Raw genomic sequence first — 20,753 nt, 5'->3', positions numbered from 1 at the left:
GATCATTCCATGAGTTGGATGATTACTTGTGCAAATACTCTGAATGTATATCGGTCTTCAAAGACAGACAGGTCGATTTTAGTGTACTCATTTGCACTTAAATGATAGATTTAGCTGACTAAGCAGCTGATTTGTCATGTGTGTCATCCCAGTGCTTGGGAAGTGAACAGGATGGGGCTGTGTTGACTAATTAAAAATGTATTTTTGACACAGGGATCCTGATTAAATGTGGGATGATTTAGTTCTCGGTAAGTGGGGGTCTGACTTTTTTGGTTAAAAAAAAGTTTCTGGGGAAAGCAACCAAGGAGAGGAAATTCTGAAGTTTGAGATTTTAAATAGATTACGGTACAACATAAGGAAAAATCTTGAAATCCCAATGAAAGGTGACATCCAAGCTGTGTGGCTCAGCACATCTTTCAAAAAATCTACCATTTCACTGTGTTTAAGGCAAACACTTGCAGCCCACATATCATATCAGATTAAGTAATCCAAGATGTAATCAGATGTTTTAATAATATCATCCGATAGCAAATGTATTTTAAGTAATCTGGTCTGATTACAGTTACTTCCTTTTTCGAATCTGATTACGTAATCCTGTTACATGTCTTCTATTACTATCCAACCCTGATTATACTACTAATACATTATAATAGTATTATACTACTAAGTAATTAATAATAGTAGTATAATAGTATTCTAACTGTAGTGTATCTATAATATTGTATCCCAGACCAAACTGGTGAAGAAGGCCACATCTCTGCTGGTGGCTGAAAAAGAGCAGAAGGTGGAGAGAGATACCACACTGAGTGAATGAGTTCCACCACTCAAACTCTCTGGGCTGTCTGTACAGGACCTGCAGGTACTATAAGTATGAGTATATTCAGACAATTACGATGTATTCCGGAACAGTACTATGAGTATGAGTATATTCAGATATATTCAGGTATATTTAGGCACTTTATTATGAGTACGAAATATTCAGGTATGAATCTGCTTTCTCTTCACATAATATTTGTAAAGCACTGCAAATTGAGGTTGTTGTTGTCGCAAATTAAAGTTTCCAAAAGTTACCAACAGATTCTGAAATGAAAATATTACAAACCGTTAACTTCATAGTATGATCTTTCAATGCACACACTATCCAAGTATGGGATATATTATTATGCGAATGTATGCTACAAGCTCTTTGAAGATAATAAACCTTTGTTCTGGTCGATATTCTAAAAAAGAATGTGCTACCATAAAAGCAACACAGATTTAGATTTTTTGGGCAATAAAATTAGAATCAAATCAATGTACATATTCGTGTTGGTATGTGAGACTTTTATTTTGAAACCTTGCTATGTGGCAATATAGATTGGAAATCTGACCATGAAGATCATTGAGCTGAAAGGCAAAAAGTGACCTCAGTTGAAGAGGGTAAGAGTATCAGCTGAAGCAATGTTGGGGGCTCTGCTGGGAGCCAAGGTCAAAGTCTGTTGACTTCAAGGCCAACCTCAAGACTGTCAAAAAGGAGGAGAAGGTAAGGGAAGCAGTAGTTTTACATAGTAAGAGTCTCTTGCATTGGTATATGTTTTGTATGGATGCAAATCAAATTTACGTCATACGATAGATAATTCTAATCATTCATAGAAAATAATGTCTTATTTTTAATGGAAAGTCATGTATTATTTTTATGTAATTTGTTATGAAATTGTATTTATATGATGTAGTATGGACACACAATGTTGGATAGTTAGAAGTTATTCATAAAATTGTGTTACTGTCAATAAAGCACTTATTAACATCGTATTATCATTGTCACTTGCATGGTCAACAATAAAAGTTAACACTGTAGTTGTGTGAGTGTGCGCGTGTGTGTGTGTGTGCGTGCGAGCGAGCTTGCGCATGTCGTTTGTATTGTGTATCAATCATAGTTTATACTGTAGTTTTTTTTTTACAAAAAAAAGTGCTGTATTTTCCACTTTGCAGGCAAAACATTGACATAGCAGATACTTAATAATGTCCACATTCAGTGACTTTTAAAATGTACCCAGCTAAATATGTCATGCCACGCCTTCTTCCTCCATGATGACGGTCCCAGACAGCGCGAGCCGTTCCTTTCATCCGTCCATATATGGGCAGTACACGTTACACAAATCCCGCCCAAATGTGAGATTTACCGCTTCGATTGGACCACAAACTGTCAGTCGCGGACTTCTTTTGAACGCTCTCGATGGTGTTCCAAATATCTGTCATCAGTCACGACTGCACGACAATTGGTCTAAACTTGTAGCTCACGCAGGGTAAGGTTGTTTCCATGCTATTATTGTAATACATTTTCAGTTTTAATTGTTATTGACCTGCATTTTGTAGCTTGAACGTCTTACACGCATGCCCTCGTAAAAACGCATGCACGCTATCTGGATTCTGGACAGAGTAGGCTACCAATGTATGAGATGACAAGTGCAAGGCATCCCAGCTAACGTTAGCTGTTTTTATTGTCTGTTGATATGATGTAATAATATGGTATTCCGTATTCATTACGCCACAGGGAATGTGTAATAGCCACATTACGTTGTTTAGATTCAGCGTTACCCTGTGCAATGATGTTTAACTTGGGTTAACGTAACCGTGTGTTGGTTTGTAGTATGCCACTTGAAATTATTGACCTACCAGACCCACCCCTTAAACCTCTCAGCCATGTTGATGATGGCTACTGCTTCTGCTATCACGCTCATTAACAATAGAGTTGCATAGTAGCACAAGTCAAATATTTTAGGCTTATAAGCAAGCGAAGTTGTGTACATGTAACTAATAACAGTGCTAAATTAATAGTGTGTGCCGTGACAACGTATGCGCGGGTGGAGGGTGACCTCAGTGAATCTGGAAGAAAAAAAACACCTTTATAGTAAAGCAATGCATGCATATCATCGCAATTGCTAGTGCCATAGAGCAGTAGAGTAGAAGCACTTACAGAAGTTGCAAACATGGGGAACATTTTTAGTTGTTCATGGTCCGGGAAAAATTGGGCCTTTTTATGAACGCATTTCATGCATTTATAAAATGACTGGAGACTTTGGCAGATACCACACAAATGATCGAAATGACAGTTTACTTTGACACAGACAAACTGAGAATCTGAGATCAATAAAAACAACCTTGTCTTGAATCCATCAATGGCGTAGGCCTCAACCAGGTCTCAGAGCATTTTGTATTATTCTGTACGTGAATCTGAGAAGCTCCTTTTAGTGTGATAAGTTATGTTTGGTATGGTTACATAAGACAGATGGTTACTTAAGTAGGGTGTTTGATCAGGGTGGATGGGTGGGTGTATAACCCAAAGGTTGTGAGTTCAAATATCATCACAGACAATTCTAAACTCAGCAAAAAAAGAAACTTCCTCTCACTGTCAACTGCGTTTATTTTTTAGCAAACTTAACATGTGTAAACATTTGTACGAACATAACAAGATTCAACAACTGAGACATAAACTGAACAAGTTCCACAGACATGTGACTAACAGAAATTGAATAATGTGTCCCTGAAAAAGGGGGTCAAAATAAAAGGTAACAGTCAGTATCTGGTGTGGCCACTAGCTGCATTAAGTACTGCAGTGCATCTCCTCATGGACTGCACCAGATTTGCCAGTTCTTGCTGTGAGATGTTACCCCACTCTTACACCAAGGCACCTGCAAGTTCCTGGACATTTCTGGGGGGAATGGCCCTAGCCCTCACCCTCCGATCCAACAGGTCCCAGACGTGCTCAATGGGATTGAGAACCGGGCTCTTCGCAGTCCATGGCACAACACTGACATTACTGTCTTGCAGGAAATCACGCACAGAACGAGCAGTATGGTTGGTGGCATTGTCATGCTGGAGGGTCATGTCAGGATGAGCCTGCAGGAAGGGTACCACATGAGGGAGGAAGAGGTATTCCCTGTAACGTACAGCATTGAGATTGCCTGCAATGACAACAAGCTCAGTCCAATGATGCTGTGACACACCACCCCAGACCATGACGGACCCTCCACCTCCAAATCGATCCCGCCCCAGAGTACAGGCCTCGGTGTAACGCTCATTCCTTCAACGATAAACGTGAATCCGACCATCACGCCTGGTGAGACAAAACTGACTCGTCAATGAAGAGCACTTTTTGCCTGTCCTGTCTGGTCCAGCGATGGTGGGTTTGTGCCCATGGGCGACTTTGTTGCCGGTGACGTCTGGTGAGGTCCTGCCTTACAACAGGCCTACAAGCCCTCAGTCCAGCCTCTCTCAGCCTATTGCGGACAGTCTGAGCACTGATGGAGGCTGATGGAAGCTGTTAGTGTCTTAACGACGGTTCCACAGGTGCATGTTCATTATTTATGGTTCATTGAACAAGCATGGGAAACAGTGTACCTTTACAATGAAGATCTGTGAAGTTATATGGATTTTTACGAATTATCTTTGAAAGACAGGGTCCTGAAAGAGGGACATTTCTTTTTTTGCTGAGTTTAGCTAATTAGCAACTGCCTTTTTAGTATAACGCAAACGTCTGGCAAGGCAAATGTCTAACAACCCAAAGGTTGCAAGTTCGAATCTCATCACAGACCTTAGCATTTTAGCTAATTAGCAACTTTAACTACTTACTACTTTTTAGCTGCTTTGCAATTACTAACCCTAACCTTTTTAGCTAACCCTTCCCCTAACTTTCACCCTTTTAGCTAAACCTAACATTCAACCTTTAGTCTAACTTCTAAACTTAACCCTAACCTATATCCCCTAGCCTAGCTAACGTTAGCAAGTTAGAATTCGTAACATTCGTTTTGTAAATTCGTAACATATTGTACGTTTTGCAAATTCATAACATATTGTACGTTTTGCAAATTCATAACATATTGTACGTTTGCAAATTGTAACATATAAGACATTTTTGCGAATTCGTAACAATGTACATTTTGCAAATTTGTGACCTATAATCAGAAATGTAATTTTTAACATATCATATGAAATGGGTGATGGACATCCACAAATGAATACATACCATACGAAATGTAACATATCATACATACTAAATGAATTGTTCACGTATTTACGTACAGAATAATACGAAATGCTCTGAGGCCAGGTTGTAGGCCTAGGTGTGTGGAGACATATTGTAGGCTACAATATGAGGAAATTATCATCCGAAAAATGCTTTCCAATTTCACTGAATCACCCAATGATGCGCAGCTCACACATTGCTGATGGCCAATGCGTTTGTGCCAAAAGCCTCTATCTCTTGTTTAACTTCCAAATATTGTTTTACAAAGTAAATCAAGTATTTTTGTAGCCTAAAGCAGACAGATTTGAGTCTTTTCATCAGGAGCCATTTACTTTCTAATCTGTGTTTTCCCGCGACAGCAGAACTTCTAACTTTGGCAAATGTATTTCAATTCGCACGGCTATGATTCTGTAAGGAAATAAATGATGGTGCAACGCTGAAGAGATGAGAGTTGCAGGCTCATGTCTATCAGAGTAGAGGGAGAGAGATCATATCAAGTTGATCTCATTCTAGTTCTGTGAGAGATGCAGGCGCGCTTCTCATACAGCCATGGCCACGCGTTGGTTTCAAACAACGTTTCATGCCACGAAAGGTACCGGATTCAATCAAATAGGTTCCGGAACAAGGCACAAAGCCCCACTGAACTGCTGCTGTACATTTAGGTTGTTGAAACTCATCAAGTAGCCTATTCGAGACTTGTTGAATAATTCTTATTTAAGTTGTGTGCTAAGTGACTGATGATGTTAGCTGGCCACAGTAACAGTCCAGTGCATTATGTAACTGAACCTGCACCCTTCGCTTCTATAATTCCTCATTGTTTGTTTGTGTAAAATACAGGCTCCTGCTGCCAGCCTGTCCTTCCGGATGTCCTATAATTCAACCCTTTGTTTGTTTGTTTACAGTACAGGCTCCTGCTGCCAGCCTGTCCTTCCGGATGTCCTATAATTCAACCCATTGTTTGTTTGTGTACAGTACAGGCTCCTGCTGCCAGCCTGTCCTTCCGGATGTCCTATAATTCAACCCATTGTTTGTTTGTGTACAGTACAGGCTCCTGCTGCCAGCCAGTCTTTCCCGATGTCCAAGTACAAAGTCTTTGTGATGAGGCATGGAGAAGGGGCCTGGACCAAAGAGAACCGCTTCTGCAGCTGGGTGGACCAGAGGCTGAGTGAGGATGGGGTAAAGGAGGCCCTAGCGTGCGGTCACCTCCTAAGAGAGGCAGGCTACCACTTGGATGTGGTCTTCACATCCCTGCTTAGCCGCTCCATCCACACAGCCTGGCTGCTACTAGAGGCCATGGGGCAGGAGTGGGTCCCAGTGGTGAAATCGTGGAGGCTGAATGAGCGCCATTATGGTGCTCTGATCGGGCTCAACCGTGCCGAGATGGCCCTAAACCACGGCGAGGAGCAGGTGAAACAGTGGAGGAGGAGTTACGACCTCACGCCGCCGCCTATCGACAAATCACACCCTTACTTTCTGGAGATCTACAACGACCGGCGGTATTCTACTTGCGATATTTCTAAAGAGGATCTCCCTAAGTCGGAGAGCCTGAAGGATGTCTTAGAGAGGCTCCAGCCATACTGGGATGGCACCATTGTGCCAGAGATCAAACAGGGGAAATCGGTGCTCATCTCTGGGCACGGGAATAGCTGCAGGGCACTGCTGAAACACTTACAAGGTATAACTTCTGTGTGTGTGTGTGCGCGCGCATGCAACCCCACTAGGCTTGAGTGCATCAGCTCCACCATTATTACCATTGACATTTGCTGCACTGCTATTGTCCTTTTTAGTTCTCTTTTGTTACTGCAGACTTCAGTAAGAGCTGCATGGCTACTTTCACTTCCATTTGAATGTTTGAATCTACAAAAGGAGTTCGCTAGGCCCTCTATGCTTTAGGCCTAGTTCGTAACTAGCATTCACTCCCATTTGGTTTATACCAATATATATATATATATATATATATATATATATATATATATATATATATATATATATATATATATATATATATATATATATATATATATATATATATATATATATATATGAGTTCCAGAAATGGCACATGGTTGAACTTGTACAAAAAGGGCACTAGGTTTATGTTACATCAGGCTACTGCCATGAGATCCACATTGACCTTTTAGCTCCTCCACTGGCCACCCTGTAACTTTATAGACAGTTATGTAATGGGGATATTAGAAATCATCTATGCTATATAGCAGGAATTTTTGTTTTGCTCATTTGTTGTTAAAGAGGACCCACATTATAGACCTACAGTAGTCTGTTGCACATTTTGATTTGGTTTTAATTGGTTGTTGAGCACTCAGATAAGCTTACTTCCGTGTACAGAAATCAGAGAAGTTGGTAGCGCTTTCCATAACAATATGGGATAAAGCTGTACTAACATAATGGTTATATTATCTTCATGGTGATAGTATAATAGTATGCCACGGGTTGTTCGTTTTACTGTGGTTCACAGCAGCAGAACACTACAAATCAAACATTTATCTCTATTTATTTCAACAGGTATATCAGATGCTGATATCGTCAACGTGACGTTACCCACAGGAACGCCCATTCTGATTGAGCTGGATGAGAACTTCCGGCCCACCAAACCCATGCAGCTCCTGGGAGACCAGGACGCCATCCAGGCAGCCATCAGGAAGGTGGAGGATCAGGGGAAGGTCAAACAAACACCCTGATTGGCCTGAATCTAGTCAACTGGATTCTAGTCATTCTAGATTCAAAAATCTAGCCAACTGAATTATATTCATTATACATACTAGTGATTTGTAGAATCTAATCAACTGTATTCTTGTCATTCTGGAGTAGATTCTAGAATCTAGTCAACTGGCTGTAAGACTAATATACGAATTTGCCCAAGCCTGGGCTAGCACTTATTTAGTTGCCTGTTATGCACCATTAATCAGATTCACTCAAAGCTGAATTCTTGATTTAATTAAATCAATATTAAGTACATGCTATTGTAGTCAGTAAGTCTCAGTGAACTGACTGTAAAATCGTGGTATGAACTTAACCCAGTCTACCCTATTGGGTGCAACAAGGAAACAAAATAATATTGTTCATACAGAAATAAGTGGTGTGCTGAAGGGAGTTACATTAACAGGCATATTTATCATTAACAAGCATATTTGGTAATAGGCTGACTAAGTGTGTATTGAGGCATTTTGCCATTAAAGGAATAGCAGCACGAGAAACAATCAAATGTTCCTTTAAAAAAATCTAAAAAACATTTTCAAACCTCGTGACGTGCCTTCACTGCCATTATTCTCAATTTCTGTAGGATTTTGCGATGCAATTTTGTTAGTTCTTAAGTGTAAGTGAATTATGACTGACAGAATCTAGCAGTAGAATATGAACCAGCACTAACAGGTACAAATGGTTATTTATCAAGAAACTTTAAAAGCACTTCGTAACAAGTATTACCTCATTGAGACTGACAGTCAGGCTATTCATTCCAAGACCGGTCGGTGGATTGTGTGATCAAAGCTTCTTTTAGTACATTAATGCTGTAAATGTGTTGTTGAAAAAGATTGGTCAAACTTGATAAGAACATGTCCGCTCATATGCTACATGCTAGTTTAAGAGAAGTTCATATGAAATAACTGTAGTGCTCATGCGGTTAATCATAAAATGCCTACGTTGACATGCTGATTTATGACTTGCGGTATAATTTGACACAAAAGCTTCTCTTGTTTCAATTTGTGACACACCATCTGGATTCGGTCTTATGTAGCAAAATTTGAAATTGTATTTTTTACATTGGATGAAAGTACAGACTCAGAGCTAGAAAATGGTATTTGATACACTGCAGTTGAGGAACAATGGAAAATTAATTCTGCTTTGAATGTTGATAAACTTGTAACCCCATTTTGTTGAGAAAATTGCTATTAATGTTTTGATACACCTACTGGAGAGCTCTTCTTTGTCTACACCCATTCAACATCGTTCACACCCTCTTCACACCCTCTTCACACCAAATTCAATTCAGCCAATCGTATCCATTTATTGTTGCTTTTTTTTATCCAAAAGATTCAAGTCATTCATTTGTAAACTTGGAAAAGAGGGAACAACCTCATAATATAATGAAGTGTTCTTAATAAGTCCCAAGTAAAGGAAGTGGAATTGCTTTGCAAATTCTCTCTGAGTAATATTAACCTGAAATTTACCAATGTACTCATCGAACGGCAAAAACTCCCCAGTGTCTTCTACCAAATCACATACAAAATGAATACCCTTGTCAAACCAAAGGCCTTTGAAAATGGATTTCCTATTAATTTAATAACTCTATTATTCCAAATCAATGTTTTGTGGGGGGAAAAATTGTGCTTGAATATCATTTTCCAGAAAAACAACATTAGCTGGTGAAACTTAGACAATTTCACAGGTAATTTTGGAGGGTCAAAATCACATTTCTTTAGGAATTCAAGTCCACCAAGTTTATTAAACAGACTGTTAGGGATATGATACCACATAGACGTAGGATTAGACAGACAGACATATCAACCATTTAATTCTAAAAGCAACCATTAACGAATCAAAATCAATATCCTGTAAACCTCCACGATCATACTAATTGTGATTTCTGATTTTCTTCTAACCCTAATGTTTTATTCCTCCAAACAAATCTAAATATAACATAATTAACTTTTTTAAAATGTTATTATAAGAAATAAAAAGGGACTGACTTGGGTAAATGGTTCTAGATAAACCATCGGTCTTGGACAAAAGAATACGACCCAAGATTGAGATATCACTCTCATGGAATTAATCCTATTATCGATGTTTAAAGATTCTCTATCTGAACATTTTTTAGTGATAACAATTCCTAAATATTTAACTTCCTTTTTAACAGGCAATGTTGACGAAGGCAATGTTGACGGAGTCACAGCAAAGAATTGGCATGAGATCACATTTGTTAAGGTTGGGAGTCAACCCAGAGGCCATAGAAAATGTCTTGATTCTGTCAATAGCCAAGGGAATAAACACTCTATCCTTTAGGAAAAGGGCAGTATCATCTGCAAATGGACTGATATTTATATCTTTACCAAAAATACGGATCCATTTTAAATTCTCAGATTTGTTTAGAAATATGACTAGTAGATCTGTGGCTAAAATAAAGAGATTGGACAACCCTGTCTAATTCCTCTAGCAATAGAGAAACAAGGGGATGTACCATTACTAATAGCCACCGAACTGCTATTATCATTATATTGTACATTATCCTTATCACTTAACAGAAATCCTCCCAAAACCCAAAAGTAGAGAGTTCTAAGTTAAAAGTTGTTTGAAAGTGCCAAAAGCATTAAAAAAAATCTAAAAACAATATAAATCTAGGTGAAGAGAGTCCTTCTTTGATTTGGGTATAAGAACTATTAGTCCCTGTCACAAAGGAGGTGATAAGATAGCATTAGCAATACCCTCTTTGTAGCCCGAAAGCAATAACTCTCTAAATCACGCCAAAAATGTTGATAGAATTCAGGAGTCATGCTATCCGGTCCAGGAGATTTACCTATAGGCATTTGTTTAATGGTTTAGTCCAACAAAGTAATATCTATATCAGAATCACAGAGTTTCTTAAACCTTTCTTCTATAGGGTTAACAGAGTTATGAACTGAATCAAAAAAGGAATTCAAGTCGCCTTCTGAAAGATGAGATTGATATAGCGAAGTGTAGAAAGAGTATTTTCTTATTAATCACTTCACGATCAACAGATAGTGTCATTTACATAAATGGATGTAATACTATTCCTAGTCTGCCTACTGTTCTCCAAATGAAAGAAATAAGATGTGTTTTTTCACCTTTTTCAATCCATTTGGCCTTTGAACAGATGAAGGCACCCTGTTCCTTTTTCATCTTCATTTAAATCAAGTTTATTACTCAGCCTGTTAATATCAACATCTGCTTGGATCATCTTTTCTTAGCATTGTACCAGTAGTGATGGCAAGACATTGATTTCTGAATTTAATAATTTCCCATTTGTTAGAAGAAAGAGCAGGATTGAGACAGGTCCCTCTGATTAGAGCTTTAGACTGTAAACAAAATGGCTCATTCTTTAAAAGAAAAGATGCTTTTGAAAATCTCTTGTCATTATCAAAAGGAAAGAATAATGGAACAATGGCCTGTCAGAGGATCTGAGGAAATACTACATTCCCTGACAAGATTCATAAGATTGGAAGATACCGACCAATAATCAATTCTAGATTTTAATTGTCTGTCGCTAGTTATAGAGTTGAACCAAGAACATTGTTCTACAGTTGGATTCTGTGAACGCCAAATGTCGGAAAGTTGAAAGTTGGGAGCAGAAATGTAGAATTAAGTTATTAAAACAATGGGCTGAATGCCTGGTGGGATACTTGTCCATCCAGTCACGAGGAGCAACATTATAATCGCCTCCAGCAATAATGTTATCTGTGGAATATTTGTTTTTCAATTCAATTAAGACTTCACTAATAGATGTTAGAAGAATGACTATGTTATAACCATAAATATTTACCAATATGTAACATGACCCTTTTTTTATATTTGAAAACATTAGTTATCCAGTGACCCTCAGCATCACACCTGCTTTCTTAAACTGTACCTGGAAACTGTCTGAAAAGTATTCCCACACCAGCAGATTGAGATGAGCCAAGGCTAAAAATGATCTTGTCACCCCATTGTGAAGTCCAAAATTTTAAGTCAGCATCTGAGGAACGTGTCTCTTGAAATAAATAAAAACAATTGGACTTTTTAATGAATCTTTCCAAAACAAAAATAGCCTTTGGTACGTAAACCCCTGGTGTTCAATTGGTACGTAAACCCCTGGTGTTCAATTGGTACGTAAACCCCTGGTGTTCAATTGGTACGTAAACCCCTGGTGTTCAATTGGTACGTAAACCCCTGGTGTTCAATTGGTACGTAAACCCCTGGTGTTCAATTGGTACGTAAACCCCTGGTGTTCAATTGGTACGTAAACCCCTGGTGTTCAATTGGTACGTAAACCCCTGGTGTTCAATTGGTACGTAAACCCCTGGTGTTCAATTGGTACGTAAACCCCTGGTGTTCAATTGGTACGTAAACCCCTGGTGTTCAATTGGTACGTAAACCCCTGGTGTTCAAGAATAAAAAGCAAAGAAATGTTGACAAGCAGAGTATCCGAGATAGAGTTGTCTAGAATAAACAAGCGACCCTGAATATAGCATAAGCCCTTCAAAAATGTACTTGACGAACAGTAACGACCATAAAAGGAAAATAAATGGATAGACCGTGTAATAACACATATTATATTAATAGTTTAGAACTCTCAAACGTAAAATAAAAACATCTCTGACAGCTAATCATCGCCATATGAAAAAGAAATGGAGATTTACTTACATATCAATCTTGAAACCAAATGAAATGACTAAAAGCTAACTGATTTCTTGGTATGCCATCAAATGAGAATCAAAAATCAGTGTGCTTACGTTGGTTAATGTTCACATTCAAAACTCGCCACTACGGACAGTATGGCCCTATGCAATATCACCTATATGCGTTGTTCAGATAAACGATTGCATGAATAAACTCACCAGTTGAAACGGTATATGGCTTCATTAGCCTACTACTGTATAAGCAGGCCAACTCTTGAAGCATAAATCAGTCACATGTGGCTCCACCCTGCGGTCGTCAATGACAGCAAACCCCTCGCGAAAGGAGGCTTTTTTTTCTCCCTGCATCTTGCCCCATCGACTTGTGGCCACAGCTTCGCATGGGCATCCCTGTCGCGCTTGTGAAATCTTCTGCAAAGCGAGTGCCTTTCTCCCTGAAGATCGCGCAAGTTTGCCAGCTCTCCACACCTCGTCTCTCACGTTCCTCAATGCAAACATCATGACCTTGTCTGTGTCTGTTAATCTCCTTTCTCTTATCTACAACATCTACAGCGACGTTCAGGATAGCAGGGGGATATGGAACAACCTTCCCAATAATGTCAATCACAATCCCTCTGATATTCTCACCATCAGTTTCAGGTAGCATGTTCAGTCTCAGCCCCCATCGGCGCTTGTATCGGTCCTATTCATCACTCGCTGTGCGCAGCTCCTCGTTTTCTTTTGTCAGGGCATCAACTTTATTTTTCAACAGTTTCACATCAGTGGCAATATCCTTAATGCCTGCTGCATTAAACTCTGTAGTTTTGTGGGGTTTCGAAGGGCTTATTTGGACACCTGTACCCAAGACTAATTCCTCCGACCTCGGTACCGTTAATTCTGGGAGTGTCAGAATCTTCCATATAGATGACAGTATCTACTTCGGTTACGACAGCTCCCTCTACATTTTTGCTAGCTTCCATCTCAGCTAATGTTACTAGCTAGCTAGTCTTGGCTGAACTTGCTTGAAGTATAACAAAGTGGAAAAGTGATGTTCGGTAAACCAAAAAAAAAGACAGCAAAAATTCAGAGCATCAATGTTGTTGAGAAATGTAGCAAAACCTTTGTAGTTATCGATTGATAATGTTGTCTTACACTGCGGTAGACAGGACTATCAAGACATACTGAGCAGCTCACGTTATAGACAGAAGCATGCTACGTGGCAGACCAATCCAAACTCATCTCCCGGCATGTCCAGCCCATCCATTATCTCAGCCAGTGTTACCTTAAAAGTAAAAGTATTCTTAACATAGTTTAGGTTATGTGAACAGCACTGCATTTTCAATTGAATACAGTGCTACTAAAGATGTTTTAGATTTGTACATTATTTGGATACTAGTATTCAGAGCCGGTCCTGGCCGTTCTGGCGCCCTAGGCGAAACAAAAAATGGCCGCCACTACAAGAATAATCCCAGTAAGCAACATTTAAGTTGAAAAAACGTCTAAAATAAGTATTTTTCAAGACGTTGAAGTTGGGTTCAATTTAAGCTTTGAATGAAAGTTTAAAATAGGTATTTTATGGATGTTTAGATCAGGTATATTTTTGGTTCTGAATGAAAGTTGAAAATATGTCCAGACTGGAAAAAAATCGGAGCCAAACATAGACCAAAAAGTCAACTTTGACATTGTGTGTAGGCCAGTGACAGAAAATTCAATTCAATACATTTCGAATTCAGACTAACAGACTAACTCAACAAAATGTGGAACAATTCAAGGGGTGTGAATACTTTCTGAAGGCACATTGTTTGTGGCGCATTACTGTGATGTTTTTTGTTTGTTTTTTACACAGGGAAGATACTTTGTTACTTTATGTTTTGTGTGTCTCATTTTGTATTGTACGTCTGTCTGTCTGATATTTTTTTTAACGTTCTGTCATAATAACCATCGTATTTGTTGTTGTGGTCTTCAGGTCATTAGGGAAATGATGACTAATATTATTAGTTCATCACTAAAACCGTAAATGTGTAAATATATTGATACTACAAAATACTGTAGTCATGTCCTGTAATATTTTCTGTAATGTATTATCCCCACGGTTATACTAAATGTTCAGTGACGACATTAAGTATTAAACTTAGTTTGAAAACTTGACTTTGCCATTTGATGGTTTGCATGGTGGAAATAACATGAAATGACTCTGTAATTGTAACGAATGCGCTGAGAGTACAGGGAGCAAGTGTTTTAATAAAGAAACAAAACACAAACAACACTCCCAACATGAAAACAGAGTCAATAACACCTGAGGAAAGAACCAAGGGGAGTGACAGATATAGGGAAGATAATCAAGGAGGTGATGGAGTCCAGGTGAGTGTCATGAGGTGCAGGTGCACAAGACGATGGTGACAGGTGTGCGGGATAATCAGCAGCCAGATGACCTATAGACCGGAGAGGGGAGTATACGTGATAGTAATGATATAACTGTCTCAGAAGTTTTCTTTGTGGTAAAAATGCCAAAGATGTTTCAAAGAATTGAAAGCATGTCTGTGTAGTTGGTAGTGTATTATGATGAGAGTGTTCCTTTAAGAAAGTGTGCCTACCTGTTGGAGCTAGAGTTTTCCTGAATCATGATACAGTCAAGTGAACTGCAATGAGCAAAGCCCAAAGATAATGAACCTCGACAACAGATAATGAACCTTTTCGTCAGGGTGAACACAGGCGGATACAGGGGGGAGTGGCTGTTTGAGTTATTTGGCATGAAGGAGAAGACTGGGACTGACAAAAACCATCAGTTCTGGGTGTGAGACTGTTGCCTGGGATCAGGCTAACAAGAATGAGGAGTATGGTGTACAATATGATTCTTATTCCCCCATGTGCTTAAATTGAGCTTGCAGGAACCAATAGAAAATTCAAAAAAAGTGCAAACCTAACACGCCTTACTTGCATTCCAGAGAGGTCAAGCAAGATTTTAAATAATTATTTGAACCTAGATCTGTTTAGCATATTGGGAGGGTACTGTGTATGTACTATAGGCCTACACATGCACTACATGACCAGAAGTATATGGACACCTGCTCGTCCAACATCTCATTCCAAAATCATAGGCATGAATAGAGAGTTGGTCCTTCCTTTGCTGCTATAGGAGCCTCCACTCTTCTGGGAAGGCTTTCCGCTAGATGTTGGAACAGTGCTACGGAGACCTGCTTCCATTCAGCCACATGAGCATTCGTGAGGTCAGGCACGAATTTTGGGTGATTAGGCCTGGCTTGCAGTTAGCGTCCTAATTCATCCCACAAGTGTTCGATGGGGTTGTCAGGGCTCTGTGCTCTGTGCTGGCCAGTCAAATTCTTCCCCACTGATCTCAACAAAGCATTTCTGTATGGACCTCACTTTGTGCACAGGGGCATTATAATGCTGGAACAGGAAAGGGCCTTCTCCAAACTGTTGCCACAAAGTTGGAAGCACAGAGTGTCTAGAATGTCATTGTATGCTGTAGCATTAAGATGTCCCTTCACTGGACCTAAGGGGCCTAGCCCGAACCATGAAAAACAGCCCCATACCATTATTCCTCCTCCACCAAACTTTACAGCTGGCACTATGCAGTCGAGCAGCTAGCGTTCTCCTGACATCCGCCAAACCCAGATTCGTCTGTCGGACTGCCAAATGGTGAAGCGCGATTCATCACTCCAGAGAACGCATTACCACTGCTCCAGAGTCCAATGGCAGTGAGCTTTACACCACCCCAGCCGACGCTTGGCATTACGCATGGTGTGCGGCTGCTCAGCCATTGTAACAGATTTCATGAAGCTCTCGACAAACAGTTATTGTGCTGATGTTGCTTCCAGAGGCAGTTTGGTACTCAGTAGTGAGTGTTACAACCGAGGACAACACTCTGCGGTCCCTTTCTGGGAGCTTGTGTGGCCTACCACTTCGTAGCTGAGCCGTTGTTGCTCCAAGACGTTTCTACTTCACAATAACAGCACTTATAGTTGACTGGGGCAGCTCTAGCAGGGCAGACATTTGACGAACTGGCTTGTTGTGGCATCCTATGACTTTGCGACGTTGAACGTCACTGAGCTATTCAGTAGAGCTATTCAGTAAGGCCATTCTTCTGCCAATGTTTTTTTTAATGGAGATTGCATGGCTGTGTGCTCAACTTTACACCTGTCAGCAACGGCTGTGGCTGAAATAGCCGAATCCACTCATTTGAACAGGTTCCACATATTTTTGTACATATACTGCATCCTTTGAATATGATTGCTCTTTTATTTAGGTGGACAGAGGAGTTTCAATTAGCTGTTGACTGTTGGAGTAGTAACATGTCCTTGTTTGGTGGGAGGCTACTGTAGCTCTGTGTTCTGGCAGGAGAGAGAGATGTCAGCTGTTGGAAAGGGCTTTTATAGACTTTTATTTACTCATACATTTCGGCGTGGTTCAGATTCTTTTTAGATTACTGCATTGACTTCCCATCTCACTTAATAAAACTCCTTTTAAACTGATTATATTGCCAGTTTGCAAGCACAGTATAAGTAAGCTACACAGTATATTTATTTGTTGGTACATTTTCTCACAATCACATTAGTTATTGGTCTTGCAGCACTCGCCACTCTAATTAGTTTGTATATTCTGACCTGAAATAGCTGCATCCAATAGCTGCCAGTATGGTTAGTAATTAACTATGTAATTATTAGCCTACAGCTTTATTGAAAGCAGTAATGGTTCCCTCAATACCCTTTGAATTAGGTATTAGCTCTTAAGGATGGTCTCCCACCTATAGTCTGCCTATCCGTTTCTAAAGTATGAATCAGACAACATTCCCACCTGGACGACATCATGGTTCCCTCCCTTGTTCTCTTTGCCCTGCCACATTTTTGTACATTTCACATCTGTCACATACCAATGCTGCTATATGAAAGCTACAGCTCCAAGACTAATGGCATAGTGCCAAGTTTCGTCCCATTATTTCGCAGTATTTGTTGAGAACAGCCAAAGTCTTTCAATATTGTTTTCTATTTATTTCTTCAAAAACACGATTTGTCATTTTTTGGTGAAGTTTAATTGTGGAGATAAGGTGGCAGGTAGCCTACCGGTTAAGAGCGTTAGAACAGTAACAGAAAGGTCGCTGGTTCGAATCCCAGAGCCGACTAAGTAAAACAATCTGTGGATGTTCCCTTGAGCAAGGACGTTAACCCACTGTTTCCCGGCCGTCATTGTAAATAAGAACTGACTTGTCTAGTTAAATAAAGGTTAAATAACAAAAAAATAGATGAATTGCTCTGGATAAAATCACCTGCTAAATGACTGAAACATATATAAGGATGTTTCATCATATTAGAAAGCAATAGTTACTTTTTTGTAGAAGAAAAATACATTACAACTCTTTATTGCTTTTATCGTGAGCGTTTCATTATTAGGAAAAGCCAACCGTCTCCGATACACATAGATGACCACAAGTAGAGAGAGAAATAGCCAATGTAGCCTAAACATCTTAGAAATGTGAACGGGACAGGAGGAGCCAAAACTGCACCAGAGCCAATGGATAAAAGCTCAATTGTTTCAACTCTCTCCGAAGCTTCTGACATCGAACATAAAGAAACAACTGAACTTGGCTTTCTGCAGGACAGGTACGTTTGAATTAGATATGAACTTTACATGTATTCATTTCACACGCGAGAATATGTGCCATAACTCAGTTGCCATGATTTTGTGCGCATCCCATTTTCCAAAGAAATTCGAGGCTTTTTGCAAGCTAGGCTGCGGGTATAGTTCAAGAATAATACGTTATACCCTATAGTATGAAATGAAACGATTTCACATAAAATGTTTCCCATGTTTACTGTATGTTCTTTAAATTGATAATTGCAACACAGTTCTACTAGTTTATTGACTCAGTAGGGTAACGTTGGATAGTAGATAACTAGTACCCCTTAAGTACAATTTCCAATTGCTGCGGGGAAAAAAGCAAGGTTTGGTAAAACAATATATAATTTAAAAAAAAGTAGATATCAAACAAACTATGAAGAAAAATAAGAGGGCCCCAACACACTCACCTTCAATTTGACTGCTTTATTAATTAAAAACGGATTACATTTTTTTATTTTATCTCTAAGCAAGTGGATTATTTATCTTTAGGCTCCCCTAATGGTATACAGGTCCTTCAGAAACGATTCATACCCGTTGACTTATTCAAAATTTTGTTCCACAGCCTGAATTCAAAATGAATTAAATATATTTAAGTTGGTTATTGATCATTGCTAGAAAGCCATTTTCGAGTCTTGCCATAGATGTTCAAGACAATTTAAGTCAAAACTGTAACTAGGCCACTCAGGAACATTCAGTGTCGTCTTGGTAAGCAACTCCAGTGTATATTTGTTTAGGTTATTGTCCTGATGAAAGGGGAATTTGTCTCCCAGTGTCTGTTGGAAAGCAGACTGAACCAGGTTTTCCTTTAGGATATGGCCTCTGCTTAGTTCTATTCTTAGTAATAATGGACTGTTTCTTTTTATCCTAAAAAAAACTCCCTAGTCCTTGCCAATGACAAGCATACCCATAACATGATGCAGCCAACACCATGCTTGAAAGTATGAAGAGTGGTACTCAGTTACGTTTTGCCCCAAACATAACACTTTGTAATCGGGACATAAAGTTAATTTCTTTGCCACATTTTTGGCAGTTGTACTTTAGTGCCTTATTGCAAACAGTATGCATGTTTGGAATATTTTGATTCTATTCATGCTTCCTTCTTTTCACTCTGTCATCTAGGTTAGTAATTGTGGAGTAACTATAACTTTAGTTCATAACAGCAATCAGAACAATCAATCCCTAATACATCAATTGCTTCACTCATATAGTTATTAACATACTAAACTCAAATCAATCCTTCAGTTTCCAAATCATAATCAAAAACCCAATTAATTATCCAACCAAAATTTAGAATGACATTGCTCAGTGATTCAAATTGGCCCTATCACTTAAAGTAAAAATAACCTCAATTTAACAACATTGGCAGAATGTACATTTATATTAACATCCAGTGTAATTATCCCATAATTCTACTATTAACTTTTTTATCACGATTATAATACAGAAATTAACCACACCTATCACATCCATTAAACTCTGTAACTGTTTTAAAGTTACCATTGGCCTCGGGTGAATTCCTGAGCAGTTTCCTTCCTCTCTGGCAACTGAGTTAGGAAGAACGCCTGTATCCTTGTACTAACTGGGTGTATACACCACCCCAAGAGTAATAAATAACTTCACCATGCTCAAAGGGATATTCAAGTTTTTACCTATCCACCAATAGGTGTCCTTCTTTGCGTGGCATTGGAAAACCTCCCTGGTCTTTGTGGTTGAATCTGTGTTTGAAATTCACTGCTCGACTGAGAGACCTTACAGATAATTGTATGTGTGGGCTTCAGAGATGAGGTGGTCATTAATAAATCATGTTAAACACATGCAACTTATGTGACTTGTTAAGCAATTTCTTTGCAATTTTAAATTCAGGCTGTAACACAACAAAAAGTGGAATAAGTCAAGGGGTGTCAATACTTTCTGAAGGCGCTGTGATATAAAAACATTTAAAGACATTTAATTAGATAATATTTATACCTTTTTATAAAATACTAAATATTAATTCAACTTACCTCAGAATCATTTTATTAGATGAGACAGATAAAAAAAAATCAGCAAGAGTAGTGGCAGCCAGGGAAAGTTTGACACCGCTATATTGATTGTTATGACTAAATAATGCTTAATAATGAAATGATACAAGGGAAATGATATAAATAGGGGAGGAGAGTTTTTGGTAGCAAGTTAAGAAACAATGAAGAAACGTTTATTTTCATATTCTTCAGATTCTCAAGATTTATTTGTCCCTTATTCAATCTGAATATAATTAGATAAAGAATAAATGTACATCTTTTACAACATCCAACCAAAGATGCTAACTGCCTTCTGCATTCCCTTCGAAGGGAAGAAAGACTTAGGGATGGATTCAAACAGTAGTGCCGAAGATCTGCATTGTAGCGCGGTTGAAATTTAAAAGTCATTTTCAACTGAGTCGACATATGCAGCGTTTACCGTGAATGCAGTCTCAGCGAACGCGGAAACATTGCCTTTAAATTTAAATCACGCTATAACGCTGATCTTCTGCGCTACTGATTGATTCCAGGCCTTAGGCTATTTTAGCCTTGTAACTGCGCCATGGTCTCGACTGCTAAACTAGATCACATGCCTCAGACACCTTGTGAATCATCAGAGACTCTTTGTTTTTGAAGCTTGGTTAGTAAGAACTCTTATTCCAGACATGATGATGAGCATGAAGCCAGTCTGGTGATATGAAAGCAGCCACAGACAGTCTCAACTTGTTTGAAGTATTTTCTTGGGCTTTAAAGGCGTGTAATTGA

General features: G+C 39.0%; 2 protein-coding genes across 3 annotated transcripts in view; both read left to right on the top strand.

Moving 5' to 3' along the window:
• Window positions 1-2,157: 2,157 nt before the first annotated feature.
• Window positions 2,158-14,499, top strand: LOC110524766 (bisphosphoglycerate mutase). 2 transcript variants are annotated; one of them, XM_021604675.2, is made up of 3 exons: window positions 2,158-2,285; window positions 6,048-6,680; window positions 7,529-14,499. In XM_021604675.2, exons 2-3 carry the CDS (start codon window positions 6,080-6,082, stop codon window positions 7,702-7,704), a joined length of 777 nt encoding a protein of 258 aa, XP_021460350.1. In that variant the 5' UTR covers window positions 2,158-2,285; window positions 6,048-6,079; the 3' UTR covers window positions 7,705-14,499. The 2 variants fall into 2 exon arrangements, with proteins under 2 accessions (XP_021460350.1, XP_021460357.1); XM_021604682.2 differs by having other exon boundaries at window positions 2,168-2,285; window positions 6,053-6,680.
• Window positions 14,500-17,821: 3,322 nt separating this feature from the next.
• Window positions 17,822-20,753, top strand: part of LOC110524730 (non-muscle caldesmon) — a 56,013-nt gene continuing 53,081 nt past the window's right edge. Inside the window, exon 1 of the mRNA XM_021604617.2 lies at window positions 17,822-17,969. The gene's annotated coding sequence lies outside the window, so the exon portion shown is untranslated. The remainder of the gene's footprint in view (window positions 17,970-20,753) is intronic.

Source organism: Oncorhynchus mykiss, chromosome 1, assembly GCF_013265735.2.
Source record: "Oncorhynchus mykiss isolate Arlee chromosome 1, USDA_OmykA_1.1, whole genome shotgun sequence".
Taxonomy (NCBI): Eukaryota; Metazoa; Chordata; class Actinopteri; order Salmoniformes; family Salmonidae; genus Oncorhynchus; species Oncorhynchus mykiss.
The sequence above is the reverse complement of the archived record's forward strand: the minus strand, read 5'-3'. Positions and strand labels throughout refer to the sequence as shown.